The 16323-nt window shown below is 35.0% G+C and overlaps 1 protein-coding gene across 5 annotated transcripts in view; it reads right to left on the bottom strand.

Annotated features, from left to right (window-relative positions):
• Ttn (titin) overlaps positions 1-16323 on the bottom strand; it is a 263732-nt gene that overhangs the window by 136508 nt on the left and 110901 nt on the right. For 2 of the 5 annotated variants that reach the window (XM_071619370.1, XM_071619371.1), the window contains 31 exons: positions 15122-15205; positions 14829-14909; positions 14603-14683; positions 14350-14433; positions 13992-14093; positions 13475-13588; positions 11520-11600; positions 11258-11335; positions 10948-11025; positions 10706-10789; positions 10331-10414; positions 10033-10116; positions 9264-9344; positions 8745-8963; positions 7945-8022; positions 7671-7745; positions 7385-7477; positions 6535-6612; positions 6235-6338; positions 6084-6147; positions 5783-5866; positions 5506-5583; positions 4929-5012; positions 4586-4669; positions 4297-4380; positions 3828-4088; positions 2249-2323; positions 1407-1481; positions 744-817; positions 674-689; positions 2-79 (listed from right to left, as the gene is read on the bottom strand). The exons of the other annotated variants lie outside the window; for them this stretch is intronic. In XM_071619370.1, coding sequence (XP_071475471.1) covers positions 2-79; positions 674-689; positions 744-817; positions 1407-1481; positions 2249-2323; positions 3828-4088; positions 4297-4380; positions 4586-4669; positions 4929-5012; positions 5506-5583; positions 5783-5866; positions 6084-6147; positions 6235-6338; positions 6535-6612; positions 7385-7477; positions 7671-7745; positions 7945-8022; positions 8745-8963; positions 9264-9344; positions 10033-10116; positions 10331-10414; positions 10706-10789; positions 10948-11025; positions 11258-11335; positions 11520-11600; positions 13475-13588; positions 13992-14093; positions 14350-14433; positions 14603-14683; positions 14829-14909; positions 15122-15205 — 2820 coding nt within the window. The remainder of the gene's footprint in view (position 1; positions 80-673; positions 690-743; positions 818-1406; positions 1482-2248; positions 2324-3827; positions 4089-4296; positions 4381-4585; positions 4670-4928; positions 5013-5505; positions 5584-5782; positions 5867-6083; positions 6148-6234; positions 6339-6534; positions 6613-7384; positions 7478-7670; positions 7746-7944; positions 8023-8744; positions 8964-9263; positions 9345-10032; positions 10117-10330; positions 10415-10705; positions 10790-10947; positions 11026-11257; positions 11336-11519; positions 11601-13474; positions 13589-13991; positions 14094-14349; positions 14434-14602; positions 14684-14828; positions 14910-15121; positions 15206-16323) is intronic. 5 annotated transcript variants of the gene reach the window in all.

Raw genomic sequence — 16323 nt, 5'->3', positions numbered from 1 at the left:
CCTTTAGCTGGTGGTGGCTCCACTTTTTTAGGAACAGGAGTAGGTGCTTCAGGTACTGCTTTCTTAACCACTTCAGGCACTTAAAAGATATTTTATGGACATTTTGAAAAATGAACAGAATAAGCATGTAATGAACAAAACAACATTCATATTCCAAAAGAATAAACACAAAACACTAATGTATTTTTAAAATATGTTAGCAACCTAAAGGGTAATAATATATATGGCATAGTGGCTCTAGAGGTGTGAAGGATATTACTAGAAAATCCCATAAGCAAATGTAACATCAATTATGCAAAAGATTGTGGTGGTCTTCAGGAACAAATGGTTAAGAATTATACTAAAAAATGAACACTTTTGCCACACAAATTGCTCCTCCACATTTACATTGAAGACAAAAATAAGAATTCCAATCTAGGAGAAAGTATTAATATGCCAATAACAGAAAAATCATCTCTCCTTGGTTGTTAGCTGTATTGAAGATGAAGTAGGAAAAGTTAGGGGAAAAAATAAAGGGACAGATAGCTTCAGGTACCAGGAATAATTATTCTTTAATATTCATTGATATGGCGATGTAAGGAGAGTAGAGTGGTAAACATTAGGTTTAGATAAATTCTGAGAAAGATTTAGAATGCCACATATTTTAGTGTCCAACCCATAAGAGCAGGTGTACCTCTAGGTGGCGTCACCTCCTCGACCACCTCCACCTCTTCCACCTCTTCCACCTCTTCCACCTCCTCCACCTCTTCCACCTCCTCTATGCTAGGTGGTTCTTCTGGGATCTCTTCTGAAATAATCTCTTCAGGCTCCTCAACCACTTTTAAAAGATTATTATTTTAAGTTATTTTTACAATTCTTTTGAACATTAGACTAAAATGATACATCTTAAGCCTGCTCAGTCTTGTAAATGCTAGAGAAAAGTCACTAGTCCTTAAAAAAATAATCTACTGGAGTTTTCAAAATCTTAGTTCCTTTTCATCATTTGTAACTGGAAAAAACCTCTGAAAATTTAGGCTAAAATTATTATTTTAATGGAAATGGACCTGTTTGGTGTCAAACAACCACTAACTAGTCGATATTAGATCTGTACCAGTTACCTAGAATGTCACTTGGACAAGCTTTATTCCATCATTGATAATCAAGCCATTTGATAAAACATTTCCCACAGAAAATAGTTCCCCTTCCAGAATTTTTATTGAAATAAAACATAGCAAATAGACAAGTAAGCTAAACATGCCAGAGGAGATTCAAATGGTATTAGTTTGCCCAATTTCTATTAGATAAAGGTAATTTAGAGTCTGCATGTTTATTTTCTGGGGTGAAAAGTGCACTGGCCTCCTTTGAATATTAGATAATAATAAGACAATGATGACTTTGAAATGCTATTTTCTTAGAAAGTCATCTACCTTCAACTGGAGGAACTTCCTCTTCTTTAGGTGGAATGATTCGTCTTTCTTCTACTTTCTTAGGCACCTCAGGAACTTAAAAGATATTGATTTTTTTAGGCACTTAAAATGCAAGAGTTGAAGAAGAATACTTAAAGATCAAGCTTCCCATTTTTAACACAAGAGAGTAGATATCACAACACACATGCACAGATGAAACACTGACATTTCACAGAATTAGTTAATGAAGAAAGGATAAAGAGGTTTGTGGTTTAAGACTAAGGATCTATTAAAGGGATATTTTATTTTTTATTGCTGGACCCACTTCTTTCTTAGGAAGAACAATTGGGAAATTGTTGAAATCAGGGACTGATTTCTTAGTCACTTCTGGCTCTTTAAAGACTTTATTTTTGAAACAAACAAACAGAGAAACAACATAAAACACACCAATCAATGCAAAGAGCAAAACTGACATAATACCCACAAGGGCACAACAGAGTCACAATTAAAGAATGTCAGAACAGACCACAGAGTACAAACATGTATGTTGAATGTCCTGGGTGGATAGCACCACAGTTCAACATGAATGCAGCAAACCCATCCCTGGAGGGGATGGTATACCTTTGGCTGGAGGAGCCACTGCTTTCTTAAGGCTGGGAGGAGGCGCCTTCTTTTCTGGTTCAGGTTTCTTAGGTACCACAGGCACTTTAAAGATATTATTTTATAATTTCAGTTTCACAAAGACAAAGACAAGAGACATAGCAATAATACACATTATGTTAATAAACACCAAACAGGAGTTTTGACTTTTATGGTTGAAGGAGAGAAAAGACACTGTGGAATGTTCTCGGAGATGGGAGTACCTGGCTTAGGAGGAGCCTCCTCTTTCTTGGGAATGACCACTTTCTTCTCTGGTACTTTCTTCTTGACCTCAGGCACTTTAAAGACATCATTTCATGATAAGAATTTGTTTTGAGGGACAAGAAAGAGAGAAATCAAGAAGTCCACACACAAAAAGACCAACATGCAACTGTTACTTAGGACACAGAGTGATGCAAGTTGGGAGTGAGGGTTTTCAGAGCAAGGGATCAGAAACCTATTTGGTTCTCTGAGGACAATGCTATCATTTCATCATTAAATTTCACTAATGATTTATTAAATCACTATTTATAAAACATTTCTGAATCATTAAAATCCAATAAAGACCAGCCTTTCCATTTCATTATACTAATATATATTGCCTGATAGAAGGGTTGTTTTAAGTAGTGATGCCAGGACCTTTTGTAGCAAACAACATTGGGTATTAAGGCATAAATATAACCATTATGTATTATACTAGGACCTGGTTTAATATTTCAAGTCTGGATTCTATTCATTCAGTGATGGGGTACTTTTACACTACATGTGTCTTCACAAAAATATCTGAGCCCACTAGGACTCATATTAGTATCACTATTTTTTTTTTAAATATTTGTTTTAATTAGTTATACAAGACAGAAGAATCACTATTTTGGGGGAGAGGAAGTTGAGGCTCAGATTGGTTAAAGAACTTGCTCAGAGGAACAGAGCAGGTTACAAAGTACAAGCTAGCATCAAAACCTGCTGGACTACTATTTACACATATGTATGAGAAAACAAGCCATTCCTCTGTTTTGATAAATGCATTAATCTTTCTTTTCCTTTTCATCCCCATGTTATAAAGGCACATCATATAATGAGTGAAGGATGATTTAAGAATATTTATTCATTATATTTTTCAGCTAAATTTTTTTCTATAGAGAATTAAGCTTTGCAAAATATCTACATGAAAGATCAGAACTCCTGTGGCAGTTTTGGGACAACACTTCCTTTCATCATTGTTCTTAATAAACATAGTGTACCAAGCACACACGAAAAAGTAACAAATATCAGTGCCTTGAACAGTTTTCGAAGTGGAAGTGTGGCTGCTCACTTTACAAGTTTTCCTGAAATGCAGTTCCACCATAATCTATCTGGTAAAGTGATGGTGAAGAACATGTATGTGATTTGGGGCGGTGTACCTTTGGGAGGTGGTGGAGGTTCCACTTTTTTAGGAGCAGGAACAGGGACTTTCTTCTCTGGTACAGTTTTCTTTGGCACTTCATGCACTTAAAAACATTTCATTTGAAGACATTAAAAACCACATGTACAATGTTGTATATAAAACAAAAAGACACGCAACAATAAGACCACAAACAATTAATAACCTTTCATAAAACAAACATTTAAAAAACATTCGGATAATTGACAATAGACCATGCAGACACACAATTAGAAGAGGACTTGTCTGGAATGTGTCCTAAGACTGACATAGTAGAAAACATACACAGTAAAGTATTACAGATAAAAGTACAGATGAACAAAATGATGGAAAGACAAAATTCAACACAAAAGAGTTCTTGATTCCAAGAAGAGCAGCTATACCTGGTGCAGGTACTGGCACCTTAGGTTTAATTTCTGGAAGAACTTCCTCTTCTTCAGGTGCAACTTCTTCTTCCTCAGGTACAAGTTCTTCCTCCTCAGGTATGAATTCTTCCTCCTCAGGTAGAACTTCCTCTTCCTCAGGTAGAACTTCCTCTTCCTCAGGTAGAACTTCCTCTTCAGGAACAATTTCTTCTTCAAATGGAACTTCCTCTTCCTGAGGCCGAGCTACAGGAACTGGGACTGCTTCACGTTTCTTTGTCACTTTAAAGATATTTATTCAATTGCACGAGCATCACTTTTATGGACAATATTCATGATAATGTGACAACATGAAAAGCAAATATTCTGTGATCATAAAGCAACAGCTATCACCAGCATACATATCATCAAGCATTAATTATAATTAACGAGGGTGCATAACACCAGTTAATTTTCCTTTTGGCCCTGGTTTTGTTAGAGATTAATTTACCTTTGGGTGGTGGAGCTTCCATCTTTTTCAGAACTGGTGTTGGTTTCTTTTCTTCTGGGATGACTTTCTTTGGCACCTCTGGCACTTTAAAGATATTATTGTCTTTAAGAATGTGTTCTATTAAAAGTCTTGCAAATAGATGTAAAAAAGAATCATAAAATATTTGACTTATATATTTAACTAGACAGGTGCCTTTTAAGAACACGTTAATATTATGGGAAAATTCACATAGGAATATACATAACCGTGAGGTTTCTCCCTGAGTACTTTAAGTGATGAAATGATGTACCTTTTGCAGGTGGAGCCTCTACTTTCTTAGGAGCAGGAACTGGCACCTTCTTCTCAGGCACAGGCTTCTTGGGCACCTCTGGCACTTTAAAGAAATGATTTAGACAAAAAAATTATGTAAAATAAAAATATTGAGTCAAATATAGTTTCAAAAAGATTAAGACAAGGCAATGAAAGTATGAGAAAGAAATTCCAAGAAGTATTTTATTTTTTAAATCTTTTGTTTTCCATAAGGAAATGATAAAGAGCTGCATCACTAAAAAGCAGAGAATTAAACCAATTACTTTTTAATTTCTATGCAAATAAGAAATTAAAGATAATTATGGCTTTTCAAGGTCATATACCTTTGGCCGGTGGAGGTTCCACCTTTTTAGGCACTGGTACTGGTACTTTCTCCTCTGGCACAGGTTTCTTGGGCACTTCAGGAACTTTAAAGACATCAGATATGGTTAATGTCATGTTTTTCACCCATAACTAAGAATCCAGAAATTTTAAGACTTTAATTGAAACATCACAGATACCGTAACAATCTCACTGAAAATAGTAATTGTCACAAAACAAAAGACTGGAAAGACACAAGAGTTAAAATAGAAAACACTAAATAAAACATGGATTAGTGATAAAGACAGTACACAATGCCTGGTAAAGAATAGCTGTGTCCATTTTGATACTGCTAAAAGAATTTATTTTACACTAAGAACTTTCCACTAAAGAAAAAGAGCTAAATGTTAAGCATAAGCATGCTTCAATGGCAAAATTCAGAGAATACATGGTAACCTGCTGACTTCTGAGTGATCTTTATCCTGGCATTAATGTTATTAATAATGTCATGGGGGAAAGGATTGCTATGGCTCACCACATTATATATACTACATAAGTAAATTATTAATCATTCCACTGATGGATTATAAATAAATGTACCTTTAGCTGGTGGAGGCTTCTCTTTTTTAGGAATAGGTACAGGAACTTTTTCCTCTGGCTTCTTAGGAATCTCAGGCACTTTAAAGACATTATTTATTGTTAAATTCTAACTATGAGTAAAAACTCATCTATATAAAGCATATTTAATGCTTTTCACAATAGAGAATAAGATACAAAACACTTTTTAGTCAGAAGAGAGTTAACTATTTAAGAGTTAACTATTTAAAAGCAAATTAAGTCTCCCATATATATGTCATGTGAGTGGTTGGTGGTATACCTTTGGCTGGTGGGGCTTCCTTCTTTTTGGGAACAGGAACAGGTTTCTTCTCTTCTGGTACAGGTTTCTTGGGTACTTCAGGCACTTTAAAGATATTATAAAGAATTTTGGAAATGTTGCAGAAAAGATAAAAATGTGAAAAGCACCTGCAGTTATCATACTTAAGTATCTTTAAAAAAAAGTCTGCTTCTAAAATAAGCAGAATTGGTCATCAATACTAAAAACCCCAGAATTCGACCAAGCCAGAAACCTAATCTCTAAAGACACTGCTGCATATCCCTTTTCAGGACATATCATCTACCTTTGACTGGTATCACGGGCACTACTTCCTCCTCAGTTATGAGCTCTTCTTCTTCATGAACGTACTCCTCTTCATGAACATACTCCTCTTCATGAACGTACTCCTCTTCATGAACGTACTCCTCTTCATGAACGTACTCCTCTTCATGAACGTACTCCTCCTCCTCCTCTTCTACAATATATTCCTCTTCATGGGTTTCAACCTCTTCTTCAAAGGCAACCTCTTCTGGTTCTCGTTTTTTAGGCACTTCTGGCACTTTAAAGATATTATTTTTAAGTTGGACGTTTTCCCATTACTCAACAAAACTAAGACATTTTAGGAACACAAGTCCATTTATAACAAAAAAAAGAGAAGGCTTTATCTTTCTCACCAAAGGATTTCACACAGAACTGAACATGAATTCCACAGCAAAGAAGACAAACAGTACATTAAAATAAGTGGTATTAAGTACCTCTAACAGGAGGTGCTACTTCTTTTTTAGGGGCTGGTACTTTTGCTTCTGTGACAACCCTCTTGGGCTTCATGGGCACTTGAAAAATTAAGTATAAGGAAATTTTATGGTCAAAAACAGGTTACCCAGCCAATAGTAGATTTGTTGTACTCTAAGTAGATAATTTTGTATCAATCTCTGATGTAATAGTTATACAATTATTCATCTATAAAAAAAGTTTATGTTTTCCATGGAAACAATTCTGAGCTTTATAGAAATGAAAATCTACAGAAGTAGTCCAGTGTGAGGTAGCAGAGTCCAAGTGTAAAATGATGTTTAGTATTCAAGTGTCTCTGCTCATAAGAAACATCCTTTATTAAAAAGGTACATATATTCCTGGATAAATGTACTTCTTGATTTTACACAGAAGTTACCTCATACTTGGCATAAAAGCAGGAAGATATGTGACTGGACATTGAGTTATCTTTTATTTTTAATCTTCAAAATAAATTTGGAATGAATAAACAGTTATCAAACTTTGGTGAATATTATTATATCATTACATTAGTTTAAGTATTGTAAGAATATGCCAAATGGTACCTAATTTCAAATCCAAACATTCTATTTTCTACATATCATAATTACGTGGTAGGACATAGCCATTGCATAAGAGGCTGTGGATCTATTTTGAAATAATTTTTCTTTTTAAACTTAACATTATGTTCTTATCCTGAATTTACAGATTTTTACATCCAACATCCTCCTAACAATATAGGAGACACAAAAATGACAAAGATAAGCAAAACATAGTTACATTAATGTCCAAAGAGACATGATAAAAGACCACATTCTAGGAAGGAAATCATTATACCTTTAGCAGCTGGTTCAGTCACCTGCTGTTTTTCACGTTTGGTAATTGAAATGTGTATTTTTTCTTCAACAACTTTCTTTGGCTCTTCAGGCACTTTAAAGATATTAATTATTAAAGAGCATTAAAGCTAGTCCCATGAATATTATGAAATAAAGATACATGAAAAACTGAAATGTAAGAATCAGAACCAGAACAGTACACTCAGTGAAACAGAAAAATAGACAAGATTCTAAAACACGGTCACAGTCACACAGTTGTTTTGGCTAGATATTACTCTGCAATATACCTTTGGGCGGTGGAGGTTTGAGTTTCTTTGGAATGGGCACAGGTACTTTTTCTTCGGGGACAGCTTTCTTCGGCACTTGAAAATATCAATATTAAGAGATTTAAAAACCAGAACCAGAGTTTTCAAGAGTTAGTAAGAACAAAAAGTTAAATACCGTATACAACATAATATTCCCAAACACATGATTTGCACACTATCACTTGAACACATATTTATAGGGGACAGACAGACAGGAAACCAAATCATTCATGACTGAGAGTTTTTCTCACTCTACCTTTAGCTGGTGGGGCCTTTGGTTTTGTGGGAACTGGTTCTTCTTGGATACGTTTTACTGGAACAGGCTTCTCGGGTTCTTTAAAAGCACATACAAGGTACTTAATGTTAGACTTTAGAGCATAAATCAAAAATACTTCTTAAAAGGAATCAATTAAAATAGTTGATCTTTTACCTACAGTGCATGCATAGCCTCAGAGGTGCAGTTAGACAAACTCTGAGAGACCTACAACTTCTATTACCCTTTTCTCCTGGCTCTGTACTTCAGGTAATTATAACTCATTGGTATGTATTAAATGCTCATTTACTTTAAAATAGACAAAATCGTGACTGAAACTCCTCCATCTATAATATTGGTTTTTAATGCCAACGTGTAGAACTATGAAGAATGTTCTCAGAGTTTGGTCACAAAACATCAGAAAGTAAATGAGTGAAATAACACTTATTTATTTCAAAATTCTAGTAGGAATGTGTTCTATGAGTAAAACAAATTCTTCAGAACTAGAACTATTTGCTTGCAAATTTGGTCTTCATTGGGTAAAACAGTGCTTTGTCTGTCTTTACTTTGGAAGTAGTTGTTACGTTTGGATGGTGGGAACCCTGAGGGTAATAAAGCCCCCAAAGAAGCTTAAGATTCACAGAGATTTTTTTTCCCCAGACATTATCCAAAAAAGAAATATTCTGAATTTGCCAAATGAAACAAAGTTCTTTACAAATTTCTTTGGCCATCCAAAGTTTTATCCTGTTCTAATGGAATTTGCATGTTTTAATGTGGTTTGGGATTTGCAGTTTTGCTCATACCTGTGATATATTCTTCATGCTCTTTATATTCTTCATAATGTTCAAACTCACGTTCTTCATATTCTTCATATTGGTCGTATTCTTCTGTTGGTTCATACTCCTCATATTCTTTATAATCCTCATATTCTAAATATTCCTGGTAGTCCTCATCCCGTTGTTCTGAAACAATTTCTTCTTCTCGGGTGTAAGACCATTTTTTCTCTTCTGTTACCGTTACTTCTAGAATAATATTGACAACAGGCAGCATTTTATTTGAAGCCCATTTAGGGATGATAGAGACCATGCGTTTGGTTTCATTCCTTTGGGCTATTTCCATGCACTGGTTATGGGAGCCCCTGATTATCCTCTACTTGTCAAGACATCATAAAATGTACATTTACTAATGGTGATTTCAAACGTCTGAGTCCCTGACTTTAGTCAACAATGAGCCAATAAAGTATGAGGACTAAAATTGGGACTTAGTGGGCAAAGAGTCAAACAGCTTCATGCTTTATGTTATTTAATCAAAGCATAATATACCTTTCGCGGGTCGAGGTTCTCTCTTTGGAACTTCAATGGACACTTTTTCTTCTTTAACAGCTCTTTTTCTGAGTTCAGTCACTTTAAAAGAGTAATTATTATAAGTAAATGGCAAGATTCCAGAAATATATATGTTAAGAGGAATTTTATACAAGTAATCCAAGGATGAAGACAGCCATAATGGTGCTCATTTAAACTTTTCATTTAAATGGCAAAAAAAATCAATAGGCTTGGAAATAAATATAGTCAAATATACTTAAGAATTGGTTTTTGTCTAAGCCACTTAGTACTTCAAAGATAATGAAAAACTTTAGGAAGCTCAAGCAGAATTTACAAGAGAGTTAACAAAAAAGACAACAGAAATAATGACTAAGCACAAGCATTAAAGAGAAACGTGTTACATCAACAGTTTCTGCACCTCAATTCTTTTTAAAAGCTCTATTGATACAGTGTAGAAAATTCAAGATTTAAAATTTTATCAAAGATTGACACATAAACAAGCATTTAGGCAAATGAGTTTAGCAAATGGACAAATAGACAAATTAAAGGACAAACACACTTTAAAGAAAACTATATATTTTGGGGGAGATTCACATCATTTTAGGAAAAAAATACTTTCTGGTCTCAGAATGTTTTGTTATGAAATAGCATACTTATATTTCTTACTTTCTAATATGTATTGAAATAATTTTCTCTAGTGATACTAATTCTACTAGGATGGTTTCAATAACTAGATTCTTAGTTTGATTTCTTGAAGGAGTCAGTATACCTTTGGCTGGTGGCTCCACCTCTCTTCTGGGTTTGAGTTTGGGAACTTTTTCTTCTGGGACAGTTCTCTTTGGTTCTTCTGGCACTTTAAAGATAGATTTCGCTTTAAAGAATTGTTTCCCTCATTCACACCACAAAAAAAGACAACCATACAGTAGTAATGAAAACATGAAAGACTCGACATGTTCATTATTTCAAATGTCAAGTGACAATAACACCCACAAGAACCCACACCCATGACCAAAGCACTTAGGAAGGTGGGTGAAGACAACACTATTGGTGTTAGAAGGCTGATGTACCTCTCGCTCTTGGAGGCTCCTCTGTTTTAGTTACGGCAACAAGAACTTTTTCTTCCTGGGTAATTTGCATGTGTCTCTCAGTCACTTAAAAGATAATTTTAGGATTAGGGAGTTATATTGTTTAAAGTGGAATTTTTAAAATATATATTGCCAGAAAGTACTGTCATTTTAGAAGAATTTACAATGCACACACAACACATCACAAGTCAGTAGGATTCTACTCAAAGACGAGGCAATAACACACCACGGCCACCAACAGACAATAAACTCTACACACAAGGTGTGACCCAAAGGACAGCAACTAGAGAAAGAAAGACAAGACTTTAAAACTTCTCATTTTGTGTGTGTGTATGTGTGCTGGGGGATTGTGTTTACCTTTGGCTGGGAGAGGTTCTTCTATCTCAACCACTTTTTGAGGAACCCTTTTTTCTGGGACTGGTTTCTTTGGTTCTTCTGGCACTTAAAAGACATCAGGTAACATGGTTAAATGACATGAAAAGCACTTCCACTGGCACATTCATTTTCTTATTCTTGCTATACAAATTTGAAGAATGTATCAATTAAGATAAAGAAAGAGAGACAGGCGTTATTCAAGAAGAAAGCAAAACACAATATACCTTTGGCTGGTGGCACCTTTTTAGGAACTGGAGCAGGAACTTTCTTTTCTGGCACAATTTTCTTAGGTGCTTCAGGAACTTTAGAAATATTAGGTTTAAGAATATTAGTTTGCATTACATTAAGAGGTGACATGGTTTGGGGTCTTAGAACTTACTTTTTGAAAAGATCACACACACACACACACACACACACGAATGACTATGCTCAAGAAAAATGTTAGGATCTGTGATGATGAGATATGGGTGCGCCAAATAGAGGCCTTACTGTGTGAACACAAACAGTCCTGCGCTTCTCTGGGAGACATTGTACCTTTAGCTGGTGGAGGCTCCTCAATTTTAGCAGGAACTTTGGGTTTCACTATAATTTTCTTCTCCTGCTTCTCAGGCACTTGAAAAGATTATAAAATATACTTGTAGAAAATGTGCAGATTTTTTTACAATAAAAATGTAAGAAATCTTTTTCTTAATCATGCTATTTATCAATATTTGCAATACAGAGGATAAATTGGCTATAAGAGAACAGAAAGAACAGAACAAACTGACAGAGAAATAAAATTAAGATTTCCATATACCTTTAGCTGGTTCAGCTTCCACTTTCTTAGAGATAAAGTGTAGCTTTTCTTCCACAACATATTCCTCAGGCTCTTCCATCACTTTAAAGACATTAATTTTAAAGAAGAAAAGCTGTAGTGTTTTTGTGTTTAAGTTTAGCTGTGATTTATCATTTAAAAGGATAACTAAAATAGCAAAAGTTTAACACTTGCAAAGTTCCTGATTATTTCCATTTTAAATACCTAAAGGATATTTAATCAGAGCAAACACCTTAGTAAACAGTATGGGAACTATGTCTCATTAATTTAATGTTCAAGTATATCATAAAGATAATAACACTTATATTCATAGGAATAATAGGACACATATAAGACAATAAAAAACGCTAGTGGAAAAATAAACAAGAACACAAGATTTGAAGGGAACTTGCAAAAATAACCCAACACTCTAGGTTTGAAGGCTGCAGGACAGAAACATACACATAAGGATTTAAAAGTAACTTGCAAGATATTTTATGCCCCCTTCCCTGCTTTGCAGGATAAGAATGGTGACTTTTCAGTTTATGTATATAAATTAATTACAGAATAGAAAAGTCTAGTGAAAAACACATCAGCTCTTTACAGTGAAGATAAACCTAATGGGCCACCCATCTTTTAAGCTTAATGAAGACTAAGAATATCCTAGAGTACCTCTCCTTTACCTAAAGTCTGGAGTAGTGAAGAACATTTATAATCTATACCATCAAAAATTGAAATCAGATCCAGGCAACAAGAACATTTCTCATGTGTATGTTATGTTTGGTTTTCTAGATACTTCTGGAATGTATGGGGTCCTCTTCAAATTCACTGGATTCCTGACCATGCCCCCCATCATGACCTTTTCTGGGAAGTATAATAGAACTAGCAAGCTTCTCTTGGGAAGTCATACCCCATCCTGTTCTGTCCTAAACCATTCCATTTAGACTGTGCATACTGAATTTCAGAGGAACTTTTTTTCCAAACAGAGAAAGCAGGTGTGGTGTACCACCTTTAAATTAACTACAATTTAACTCTTCAATTCACCAAGAAGAGAGTTGACTTGTTAAGAAGAAACTTATTGGTTCCATTTTAAAGCAGAGCTATTCTAGAACTTTCTTGGGACATTTTTATTTTTATTTTTTGGATATATAGCTTCAGTAAGAATGTTGGATTGTACTACTCCTATCTTAATTCACTGAAAGGGTACTCCAATAAAATAAATTTACAGCTTAAATGATAGAGAACTAGTATTATAAGGTGCAGGAACACCTGAATAACAAGTCAGTCTGATCACAGATATTACATAATTATTTTCTCCATATGTGCAATAAAGGAAAGCCCTTTGAGTCAGTTTCAGATTCATGAATATGGCCTTCATTTCTGGAAAGTAATGAGGTAATTAGTATTTTATTGTTCATTTTACAACTGTGATTCAGGACATATTAGTAACTTGTGCAATCAATTTAATGGGTGGTCATTTGCCTTTGTTAATGCATAGAATAGAATGGCATAGAAAATATAGAAGAATATCATAAGTATATCACATATTATAAGGCTAATATTGCTATAGTGTTTCAGATACATATGTGTTTGAGAGAATACATACATATATGTATTATTGTAACATAAAATACATTTCAACTGTGGACCAAAAAAAAATTTTTTTGACTACCAAGGTGAAGTTTATGCCAGTCTACAATATGGAAGCTGAGTCCTATCTTATGAAATTTAATTAATTTTGGGCCCTTTTCTCTTATATAGCTAAGTAAGAACAAGAAATACGCTAATTTTGTGTAATGCTCCTGAATCTTGTGTTTTGAGTAAAAGATACAGTGAATGAGGCCCATGATGTTCATTGAATCTGTGTCAATTTTTGGTGTGACTTTTCATTAGTCTTGTAAACTGTGAAAGACAACATCCAGACTCCAGATCATCACTAGCGTGTCTGTGTTGTTTACCTTCATATTCGGTAATCTCCACTTCCTCCTCCTCCTCCTCTCTTTCCTCTTCTCTATAGACTGAAACAGACACTCGTTCCTCTTCTTCATAACTCCATTCCTCCTCTGCAGATATGTTAAAAGATAAGATTAAGTTTAAATTCAGCATGCTGAATACCATTAAGGGCATCCATCACTAAAGATGGATGAAGGTTCTTGTACTTGCTGAGGGTCATAGTACTTCTTCATTACAAGAGGGAGAGAGCTGATTCAAGATGAGGGACAGAACAGCTCAAGACTGAGAGGGGTATTAAAATTATCTCCAGGTAGGGCCACTTTTAGCACCCATTCACTTCCTTAGAACGATTCAAGATCATTGTAGACATAAAAGAGGCAATTCCAGAAGGCTATAACAGGTAGACACATTCCAATATTAATACAAGGGAAGTAACTGGTCAGGACAATCCAATAAGCACATCTGGAAACAAGACTCCAAGGAAACACAAAAAGACCTTCCTCCTTCACTTGGATTATGTACCTTCATGCCGCATGACGTCCACTCTCTGAGGAACTGCAACGGATATTTTTTCTTCACCAACAAATCTTTTTTCTTCTACAACAGTTTTCTTAGAAACTTCAGCTTTAAGAAAGCATTAAAGTTGAAGTTTAAAACGCAAGAATTTTAACAATTCTCTCTCTTTAGGGTTTGGGAAGATTTGCACAGTACACTACTTTCATTAGCAAAATGGGAAAACAAATATGGTGAGTATACATGTACAAAAGTCTCGGGAAGCAAGACAGAGGGTCAGTACAGGAAGAGACCCAACAACAACAACAACAACAACAAGAATTCACATGCTACACAATTTCTGTCAGAGGATGGAGACAAATCCTACCTCGGGGAGGGGGAGCTTTCTTAGCGACAGGAACTGGCACTGGAACTTTCTCCTCTGGGACAGGTTTCTTAGGTGGAGCTGGCACTTAAGAAACATGACATACATTTAGAGCTTCGGTGTTATCTCACTGAAGCCCCCCACAAAACACAGATAGGCAACCACCATACACCTGGATCACAAAACTGACAAAGCATGGTTAGCTATGACATACGCTGTATAAAGATGGCTCTTGGAAAGATGGAGGGACAAATACCTTTTGGTGGTGGAGCTTCTTCTTCTTTCTGAGGAACAGGTCTTTTCTCTTCAGGAACTCTCTTCTTTGGTATTTCTGGCACTTAAAGAATAGTACTTAATTTTAAAATGTTCAACAAGGCCCAACAGATAGGCATCATAGAACGGGCAGGCCCATTTAAGAAGGCATGCAATTAAAGAAGCTTCAAGGAAAGACAAGGTTATTTCATGGAGATGGGATGAAGTACCTGCTGGTGGTGGAGACTCCTCTCTTTGAGTAATGATAGTTATTTTTTCTTCAGTGACAACTGTCTTCTGTACTTCAGGAACTTGAAAAGACATTTTTTGGAATTGACTTTACAAAGTAGCTAATGCACTTGTTTTATAAGAAAATAGACAAGTTGGACAGACACCCTTGTTGAAGTCTCACTCACATAAAACATTCATTTTGAATTAAACTAATTCAATTAGCAGCCAAACACAAGATGTTTTGCACACAAGACACAGGAATGGGACTGCTGTTCTAAGCAAGTCACCCTACCTTTAGCTGGGGGCGCTTCCTTTTTCTTTGCCACAGGAACAGGAACCTTTTCTTCAGGGACAGGTTTCTTTGGCACCTCTGGAACTTAAAAGTTTTAAAACAGAAAATTAGTTGAAACATGAATACTTTCACCAGGGGGCACAAGCACACCCACAAATTTTTATGAAAGCTTGTTAGTGTTATAGATTATGCATCAGTGAAATACTGCAGAAAATTAAGCTAACTACAACCTTATAAAGGTTATAAATAATGTCACAAATATGGCCACTGTCACAAATAATGTCTTAGGGACACTTAGATTCAGTCAATTAGAAATGGATTATATAACAGAAAGGTGTGTGTGTATATAATTCATCCTTTACTTATATATTAGATTGCTTTTGCAAAAGACAAATCAGTGATTATAGTGTGTAGATACTGTATCTAGAAAACTATTCTTTGTACCAAGAAATCAGGTCCACAATGGCAGTGGGTTTAATTTTAGACTAAGACTAAGAAGTAACAGAATAACTGTATCTATATAACTTATTAACCCCCATTTCTGGTGATATTTTCAGGTATGCTTGTTGTGTATGCAAAGTTTGGTAAAAACTTATTATAGATTAGGTCTCTTGTTCTTATATCTACTGTGACAATGATCTGTGTATAAAATGTTGTGGATATGTGCATATCTGTCTTCCTCTAAGGACTCTATAGTTCTGAATGAGGTATCTTACAACAAAAAAATATTTAGGGGGGTTTAATTGATCTATTCTAAGCATTGATGATGGTGACTTTTTAATCAGAAGATGAATTTTAACAGCATGCACTATTGGCAATAATAGTACCCGTCTTACATAACATACTGGCAGCTTTTCTGAACCCCTACATTGCTACTCTTGCATTTGTAATTATCTTGGTATAATTACATAGGGATGCATCTTTATATGTATATCATGTTTTATATATAAGCAGCATTTATACATATGCACATGTTACTATGTGTGCTTGTTTGGATAAATGAGAGATACCTCTGTGTCCCCTTCAGGTGTGATCAAGTAATTTTGGTATTAGTAATGGTTTTGTATTTAAGGATAAGATAGTCAAAATTATCTTTTTAGTGGTTTAACCTGTTTTTTTAAAAAAAGCTTCAGAATTCTGAATATTTTAGAAAGAGACAAGCAAATTTCATTCAGGAAGAAAATGTAGAAACATTGGGAGGT

The sequence above is a fragment of the Marmota flaviventris genome, chromosome 11 (assembly GCF_047511675.1).
Source record: "Marmota flaviventris isolate mMarFla1 chromosome 11, mMarFla1.hap1, whole genome shotgun sequence".
NCBI classification, from domain to species: Eukaryota; Metazoa; Chordata; class Mammalia; order Rodentia; family Sciuridae; genus Marmota; species Marmota flaviventris.
This window is presented reverse-complemented; position numbering and strand designations above follow the sequence as displayed.